Source organism: Chiloscyllium plagiosum, chromosome 26 (genome assembly GCF_004010195.1).
Source record: "Chiloscyllium plagiosum isolate BGI_BamShark_2017 chromosome 26, ASM401019v2, whole genome shotgun sequence".
Taxonomy (NCBI): domain Eukaryota; kingdom Metazoa; phylum Chordata; class Chondrichthyes; order Orectolobiformes; family Hemiscylliidae; genus Chiloscyllium; species Chiloscyllium plagiosum.
This window is the reverse complement of record NC_057735.1, coordinates 13,145,912-13,155,656: the sequence shown is the minus strand read 5'-3', so window position 1 is coordinate 13,155,656 and position 9,745 is coordinate 13,145,912. Positions and strand designations below refer to the sequence as shown.

Below are 9,745 nucleotides of genomic sequence, written 5' to 3'. Positions count from 1 at the left end.
CAAAGGATGTCATTGCTTTATGTGTAAACAATAAATATGATAAAGCATTGAAAAAATAGTTATTGGTTATTGTTTCATTCATGTTTTTTTGAATATTTGTCAGTATTGGTCAAGCACTTCTAAAATAATGGATTTCGTATTCCAGTTAATTTCTGGTTCTAATGTAAGGTCTGTTTTTCATGTTATTTTATAGAATCCCTACAGTTTGGAAACAGGCCATTGGGCCTAACACGTCCACACCGACCCTCTGAAGACTATCCCACCCAGACCCATTCCCCTACCCTATTACTGTAAATTGCCCCTGACTAATGCACCCAACCACACATCCCTGAACACTATGGACAATTCATCTTGGCAAATTCTTCTCACCTGTACATCTTTGGACTGTGGGAGGAAACCAGAGCAAACTCCCGCAGACTTGGGGAGAATGTGCGAACTCCACAAACAGTCGGCCAAGGCTGAAATCGAACCTAGGTCCCTGGTGCTTTGAGGCAACAGTGCTAACCACTGAGCCACAGTGCCACCATGTTTCCTTTCAATTGGAACCCAAATGACAAAGCCTCAAACTTTAAAGTTCTCAACCTTATGAAAATGTCCCTCCATAGCCTCACCATTCCACATTTCCACAACTGCTCTTCCAGCCTTGCAGCCCTCTGATATCCCTACATTCCTTCAATTCTGGCTTCTTGTGCCTCCCTGATTTCCACCACTGGTGATTTAGCATGGCAGCCTTAGAATTCCTGGAATTAGCTTTATTGTTATATGTACAGAAATACGTGCAGTGAAAAGTTTACAAGTGTTTGCTTACAGCACTATCTTATGTACAAAGGTACCTAGGTACAGATTCTTAAGTGTTTTTCTTTTCTTAAGTTTGCATTGAGCAATGTTGCAGAGAGGGAGGTAATTGCTTCACTGTGCTTGTTTCTGCATTCCATTAGTCCTAATCCTATGCTCCTTTGCCCATCAGCTTGGAAGCATTCCCTTTTCAAACATTTATCTAATTCCCTTTAGAAATGAATATCTGGGGTAATAGAAAATTAACAGATGTATCCCAAAATCCATAATGACTCAGTAATTCATATCCCAAAATCCATATTGATTCAGTAATTAGAGCATTTAACTATTTTAGAAAAAGGAATATCAAGTAGACTTTGATTTCAAGGCTGGAGAGGCGTGGAAAGTAAAATTGAACATTTAAGCAATGCTAAAAGCAGTAGACATGGTTATTTTCCGTGTGTTTTTGTTGGAATAAATCATGGGGCTGACAAGCAACTGGAAATCATCAAAAGAAAAAATAAGGAACTGCTTTGACATTTGTAAAATAGGGAAATCACACTGTACCTAATTCTAAGTCTACACAAGCTCTTGGGTTCTGAATGTGTTAAAATCAGGCTTGTTTCTGAATGGTGATCTGTATACAATCACTGGCCTGCTCTGATGCAGAAACCCCCATTGTGTTGAATGATTGCATTTTCTCTCCATTCAGACTGAGTTATATTAACGATTTTAACAAGTCATGGTTTTATTTGCATCAGTTGAAGATCTAAGTAAAAGTAACAAACCTAAACAGCAAATTTATTCCAACATTTTTCTGTGTTTAGGAAAGGGATAGAAATTACTTAAACACCAAGCATGAAGTATTAAATTAATTTAAAATCAGCATTAAAATTATTGCTGCTAGAAAGATTACAAGCCATGGATAGAAAATTCAATTCAGTGGGACAAGAGGAATGAAAGGGCATTGTGACAGTAGATCTGCTGAGTTAGACATAATGGACATTGAAGGAAGGTTGTAACACTAGAACACTACAGTGACCCAAGCAGTAACGTCCATATCCCACCAGTAAATAAATCAATTTAACTGACTGTAAAACATTTTGGAGCATTCTGTGGTTCTAGACAGCACTCTCACCTCAGTCAGAAGCTTACAGATTCTGGTTCAATTCCAGCAATCCAAGCAAAACGATTTTAGCTGACTTGCCAGTGTAGAAATGAGGGGTATTCAGGTTGAATTCTCACGATAGTGGTCTCTCCAGCTCACCTTACTCATGAAAATCACTTCCTGTTGCCTTGACCCCACTCCATTTCCGCAAAGTGCTGATCACCCAACCTGTAAATGGCTCGTGTACAGTCCCCTCCTTTTGAAAACTATACTACTTCCTCTCTCAAACAATTGTTCCCTCTCTCCATGCGAAAGACATCCCATTTTCAATCTCTTTCCTCTGCAGTATCCTTAAGCTTGTTAAATCCATGCTTATCTCATCTGCAACTTCAGGTTTTGATTTCTCCATCACATTTCTGTTCATGTGAACAAAAGCCAGAAGCATATTCTGTGTTCCTGTAACCTTCATGCATTATCTCTCTTTGTCATGATCTGTAACCTTTCATTACCAATAAGCCTCTGTACCCATTAGTATGTATGACCGCATCATCCTACTTCAATTTTTCTCCCTTGTTGTCCACCTCAATGGGATTGCTGTGTGATTGTAGCAGCTTTGAAAAAAGATTTTTTCATACGATGTGGGCTTCGCTGGTTCGACCAGCATTTATTACTTATTCTTAATTGCCCAGAGGGGAGTTAAGAGTCAGTCATGTTGCAGTGAATCGAGTCACATGTAGTCCAGACCCAATAAAGATGGCAGGTTTCCTTCTCTAAAGGACATTGGGGTTTCACAACAATCAACAATGGGTACGTGGTCACCATTAACTTGGTTTTTATTCCAGTTTGTTTTTAAAATTGCATTTAAATTTTATCTTCTGCCACGGTAGAATTCGAACCCATTAGTAGATTTAAAGTAAAAGGGGTTAAGTTTAAAGGAGATGTGAGAGGCAGGTGTTTTACACAGAGGGTGGTAGGTGCCTGGAATGTGCTACCAAAAGAGGTGGTGGAGGCAGATACAGGCAGTTCTGCTATTCTGTGTTGTAAGAAAATCACATAATAGCAGCACCATTTAAACTAATGGGGCTGGAATCGTGTTACAACCAATACACACTTTAAAAGTTTGCGTTTTAGAAACAGTGTCCCCAATTAGTCAATCGTGTTATAGCAAATTTGTGTTAATGTGTTATAGCAGAATGACCTGTATAATACCAATATTTAAGACACAGCTTGACAGATACATGAAAGGCAGGAAATAGAGGGATATAGAAAGTGTATAGCCAAGAGGTTTTTAGTTTAGAAAGGCATCATGTGTCAGTTCAGTCTTGGTAGGCTGAAAGGCTGTTCCTGTTAGGTGCTGTTCTTTGTACTCCAAAACCACAGAATTAAATTGGGCTTCTGTACTACCAGTCCAGTGACATTACCACTATACCATCACCCTACTATGCCCACAAGGACTGAACATAAGTCTGCTACTAGGTATTAACATTTATTGCTTATTAATGACACAGATGGACAAGGTGAAGAAGGGCCTCACTAGTGCTAAATTCCATCAGATTTCAATCTCATGTGATTGGATATCATAAAAACACCACTCCCTTTGTGCAGGACCTGTAACTATTGTCAGAATAATAGTACAGCTAACTCTTTAATCCACAATTGTGTGACTTGGTTTCATGCTGACTAGTGAAAACCAGCCTATGTCTTTGCAATGATTTCTCTTCTATCCCTGCGTCTCTACGTCTGGAATTCTTCTTCACTCCTACTTCTCACCAACATGATGGTTGTTGGCAACATCCTCTTTATTGGCTCAGTGTTATTCGGTTGTTTTTGGCTTTTGTGAAACTGTGTTGTTCTGCACTATAGGCACTATATGAGTACAATCATGTGAAAGTGCCGGTGTTGGACTGGGATGGAATAAAGTCACCTGACGAACAAGCAACACTCCACAAGCTTGTGATTCCAAATAAACTTGTTGGACTATAACCTGGTGTTGCATGATTTCTGATATAAGTACAAGCCATTGTTCATGCTGTTGGTGAGTCCTGTTGAGGTGATGCACTTGCAGTAACACTACGAAAGCAGCCGTCTTCATTCTGCAATATTTTGATGTTTGTAGTGGAATAAAAATTATTCCAAAATAAGGCAACAGTTCAATACCAATGTCTTTTCAGTCAACTAGCCAAATTAAGTATAGAAGAAAAAACACCAACCAACAAGTTATCCTAAATTTTCCATTTTCTGTGAATGTAACAGTTTGAATTTTGGCTTTATGTTTCATTTGTGATATTACTATAACGATAGATTCAAATTGAAACAAAATAACCAACTATAAAGGGATGGAATTATTGGCTATTTGAAATATTAATTCCCAGCTGAAGAGTGAGATCCTACCATTTTAAACATATTTATTATGCAAGTTTATTTTGTTCATGACAATCAGCTAAAATAGTCATGTGTTTGATAAGGATCTATCACTACCAACATAGATAATGTCCTTTGTTTACATCAATGTTTGTGGAATGCCCATTGTGATTTATTTAATCATAGAATCCCTACAGTATGGAAGCCAGTCGTCGACTCTCTGAAGAGCATCTCATCCATACCCAATCCCATACGGGGTGACACATTAGCTCAGTGGTTAGCAGTGGTTCTGGGTTCGACTCCAATCTCAGGAAGATGTCTGTGTGGAGTTTGCAGATCTTCCCCGTGTCTGTGCGGGTTTCCTCTGGGTGCTCCGGTTTCCTCCCACAGTCCTAAAATGTGCAGATTAGGTGAATTGCCCATAATGTTCAGGAAGTATTAGTCAGTGGTAAGTATAGAATAGGGGAATGGGTCTGGGTGGGTTATTCTTTGGAGGGTTGGTGTGGACTTGTTGGGCCAAAGGGCCTGTTTCGACGCTGTAGGGATTCTATGATTCATGCCCTATCCCTGGAATCCTGCATTTTCCATAGCTAATCCACCTAGATTGCACATCCCTGGACACTGGGCAATTTAACATGGCCAATCCAACTAACCTTCACATCTTTGGACTGTGGGAGGTAACTGGGGCAGCCAGACGAAACCCACTCTGACAAAGGGAGAATGTGCAAACTTCACAGCGACAATCATCTGAGGATGGAATTGAACCTACGAGTCTGGTGCAGTGAGGCAGCTGTGCTCACCACTATACCACCAGTTAACTCAGATATTGATCTGTACATAATCTGGAATGCAAGTCAGGAATATTCCACTCTCTCTCCTGCTGAATGATCAAGTGAACTGAGATACATGTGAATAAATAAGACAGAACCAGTTAGCTAGCTTGAAGATGGGTTTCATCTCTCTACAGTCTTTGAAGCATTCCCTCTGTAAAGACAGGACAATATTTTGTGTGACATGTGACGGTGCAGTAGCTGGTGAATATTGCACAAGTTCTCATTAATTGTGCTGTCCTCTAACAAGAAATGACAGAGAACCCTCAACCAGAGAGCACCTGGGATATATATAAGTAAACATCTGAACGTTGGGTTTAGGAACAGGATTAGGCTATATCCCTTGACTTCTTCATCTGTCGACAATCTATTTCGCAGACACTGAGATTTTTGAATTACAGTATAATAAATTGACATTTTTTATGGAACACAGTTCATATCCTTTCATGACTCTCAGATCAACAAAATGTGCTGTTTTCTAAAGAGGTCGAGTTTCCTAATCAATAAGTTCACACAGAAATTGAATCAATAGTTGGACTGAGGAAGATATTCACTTACAGAATGTAATTTACTTAAAAACCATAATCAATGTAACAATTTATTTATATTCAGGTAGAAATGTATCAGTAACTGTTCAAATGCAATCAGTGCATGTGAAAATTATGCCCATGATTTTTAAGAGATTGGAGTGGACAAAATTGCAGCCTACTATTGACAAGAAATGGTCAAGTTTCTATTTCTCACTACTCGCAAAATAAAGGAGGAAACAGTTGAATGATAGAGAATTTAAAATTGGTGTGGCTTGGTTGTGTGCAAAGCTAAAGCTTTATGCTGTTATTTTTACTATAACCAGAGACAGCACAAAGATGCTAGGCTGAATGGACTTCACTATTGCTCCATGTCGAACAGAAGAATAAGACAATGACTTTGTTTTGCGGCAATTTCGTTTATATTTCAAATATTGTTTCACAGCAACAAGCGGTAAAACCATTGAACCTTTTAACTTCAGCACATTAGAGGTGAACATTTCAGCAAATAGGCAGGGTGGATAGCCAGAGATTAGATTTTTAAAAGCAAAGTATTGCAGGAGTTTTGAATTAAAACACAATAAGATGGAAATACTCGAACACGTCATGATTTGGAGGTGCCGGTGTTGGACTGGGGTGTACAAAGTTAAAAATCACACAACCACCTGATGACGGAGCAGCACTCTGAAAACTAGTGCTTCCAAATAAACCTGTTGGATTAATGCCTGGTGCTGTGATTTTTAACTTCAAATAAATCAGGCAGCATCTGTGTGGAGAGAAACAAAATAAACATTTCAGGCCAACAGTCTTTCATTATAATTAGGAAAAGTTCGAGATGTGTCCTATATAAATATGGGCCAGCCTGATGGCTCTGTGGTTATTACTGCTGCCTCACAGTGCCAGAGACATGGGTTCGATTCCAGCCTTGGGTGACTGTCTGTGTGGAGTTTGCAAGATATCCCCATGTCTGTGTGGGTTTCCACCAAGTGATCTGGTTTCTTCTCACAGTCCAGAGATGTGCAGGGTTTTTGCATGAGCCATACTAAATGTGGATTGCAGAGATATGGTGGGGATATGGGTCTGGGTGGGATGCCCTTTAGCGGGTCAGTGCAGATGATGGGCTGAATGGTCTCTATCTGCACTGTAGGGATTCTATGTAACAGGTTTTCAGCAAGTACAGGTACAGGAAAAGGGAGAATAAAAGGGAAAGTCTTTCACAAAGAAGAATGCAGGAGTGATTAAATGACAAAAAAACTGAGAAAAATATAACTCAATGGAACCCCACTAACCTTGAGTAAAATCTTGCCATCCATCTATTGTAAAACTCACTGGTTTAGACTTACACCTTGATACTTGGCTGTAAAGCTTTATTGCAGATCTGCTGTCTATTATAGAAGCTGGCTGATTTTCATCAAAATTGAAAGCAGTGCCAAAAAGACAGTAGGCCAAAGGACAAGAGAAATGAATGGTTTGAAAAGACCCCTGCTTTATATGCTGAAATATCAAACCGAATTTGAATAAATGCTTCTTAGGCAACTGGAGCGAAGCCTATTCTGTTGTTCCCTCTGTCAAAAACAGAATAGAATGCCCCAAGGAAGACATCACCCAGAATCCACAGCGGTCCATATCGGGTAGGGGCTGGGAGGTAGGTTGGTTCAAACCCAGCGGTACAATACCCATTGTTCTGTAAGATAATGAAATGCCATTAAGTTGCTTTTTTCAACAAATCGATTAACTTAAGTAAATATGTTCTTAGAAATTTATAATTTTCTGCATCAAGCCCCCAACTCCCATAATAGTATTTCAGTAGAATTCGAAGAAGTTAGCACTAAGACCATAAGACCATAAGACATAGGAGTGGAAGTAAGGCCATTCGGCCCATCGAGTCCACTCCATTTAGAAAGTAGTCCATGCTTGTATTCAATCATGGCTGATGGGCATTTCAACTCCACTTACCCGCATTCTCCCCGTAGCCCTTAATTCCTTGTGACATCAATTATTTATCAATCTCTGCCTTGAAGACATTTAGCGTCCCGGCCTCCACTGCACTCTGCGGCAATGAATTCCACAGGCCCACCACTCTCTGGCTGAAGAAATGTCTCCGCATTTCTGTTCTGAATTCTCTGTAAAGCTTTTATGATTTAGAAAACTCTGGCTTTGGTCACCCTCCTTTTGTCTTTAAGCTTGATTTGTTTTATTCAAAGTAATTTTCTGACTTCATGCTCTCAGTGGGAGGCTTCAACCACTTAAAGCACTAATTAGAAATCTGAAACACTCTCCAACAATTAATTGTAACTACTGTGGAACTTGTGCACAACTGCACCTGCATTGCTGATTTCAGCAACCAATGGATAAATCTAAAATTCATTCTTTCTCTTTCATCAAAGCATTAGGTGATTCTCAAAAGAATAAACGTTTTTTAAAAATTTGGCAGTAAAGCTTTTCCTTTTTATTGTTAAGTGATGTGTGCTACTCTAGTTTATGAAGTATCATTAAAATAAAGAGTTTATTTTCAAATCTCTGAATCTGATTTTTGTTTCTAGTGACAAAGTTAAACCTCAAATGGAAAATCCAGAAGGGGATGAAGAAATTGAAGATGCTGAAACAATCTTCTTTTAAAATCTCTTATGTGCTCATTTTCTGAGTACCTTTAGGGGACAGTGAGTAAATAAGAGTTCTACTTGTTCCTCCTGTGTCTGGCAGAAGCCTTTGGAATGGTGACTGATGATGTTTCCTGGCTACTTTGAGACTTTGCTCAGCACAGCACCCAGTATGCCCAGAAGATCCTCCTTCTGAAAGGGAAGTAGAAAGTGCTGTGATATCTCAGCATGTTTGGTGGCAACTGTAGAGAGAGGAAAACAGTTAATGTTTCGAGATCAATGACTCTTTTTGGAGTCTTTGGACTCAAAACGTTAACTCTGTTTCTCTCTCCACTGATGCTGCCAGATCTGCTAAGTTTCTCAAGCATTCTCTGTTTTTTTAAAATTCAAATCTCAAGCATATGCAGTATTTTATTTTTACTTATCCCTCTGAAAGGTCCTGCTTCCTAAAATATGTGATGTACGCAGTGCACTTCACATTGGAAAGGGGCCTTCATTACTGACAGCAAAGGTAACCAATCCGACATCTCAAATTATGCAGTTAAACCTCCGATCGTTTCCCAAGTTGAGAAATTTTCTTTTTATGTGTACAAAAAATACAAACCAAAAGAGAAAAAGAAAAACAGTTATAATAGTACAGAAGTACAGAAAAGTAGGAATGATATTGCACTAGTATGTTTTATTACAATAATGTTAACAATAAAGTGCCTTCTATTCTCCAAATTGTAGTCAACTCTTATTTACTAAATCCAAACTAGCACAAACTAAAATTAAATAAGATAACATTAAATTAAATTTCAATCTACCTAAATTATCGTACTATATTATATTACTCCACTTGCTGCACTTCCATTAAGGCTGCCATCCATGGGGGCAAAAGTGATTATATCCGTATTTACTAGGCCTCTGACCCGGACTGCCATATACTGCCCTCATGGCTATACAAAGGCCCTTATCAATATCGTCGACAAATCCATGTCTCTATAATTTAAAAAGGGCCGCCATGTCTGATAAAATTTCTCTGTTCCGTGGTGCACCACACTTGTCAGATAATCTTGAGGGACGTGCTCCAACACAAGTCTGCACCACCCAACAAGACCTGGCAACTTTTCTGATATCCAATTCATTGGGATATTCTTCCTCGCACAGTGCATCAGAATGTTGAATAATCTCCTCCCATGCTCATCCAAAGAAGGAAGATCCAATAGTTTGAAGAGAGACACCGGATCCCCTCAAACTTCCATTCCCAAGATCTCCTCCAGTTCATTCAGTATGGCTCCCAAATATCCACGGATCTTGTGACAGGACCAGAGGCAATGTGTAAGGGTGCCAATACTGTTTTTACATTGGGTGCATTTTGGGGAAGATCCTTTTTTAAACTTTGCTAGTCTCTCTGGTGTCATATGGGCCCTATGGAGGTTCTTCAAATGCATCGCTTGGGCGGCACGGTGGCACAGTGGTTAGCACTGCTGCCTCGCAGCGCCAGAGACCCGGGTTCAATTCCCGACTCAGGCGACTGACTGTGTGGAGTTTGCACGTTCTCCC

The 9,745-nt window shown here is 39.5% G+C and overlaps 1 protein-coding gene across 1 annotated transcript in view; it reads right to left on the bottom strand.

Annotated features, from left to right (window-relative positions):
- Nucleotides 1-6,549: 6,549 nt before the first annotated feature.
- LOC122563100 (gastricsin-like) overlaps nt 6,550-9,745 on the bottom strand; it is a 14,879-nt gene continuing 11,683 nt past the window's right edge. The window contains exon 9 of the mRNA XM_043716530.1: nt 6,550-7,284. Coding sequence (XP_043572465.1) covers nt 7,129-7,284 — 156 coding nt within the window. The 3' untranslated portion in view covers nt 6,550-7,128. The remainder of the gene's footprint in view (nt 7,285-9,745) is intronic.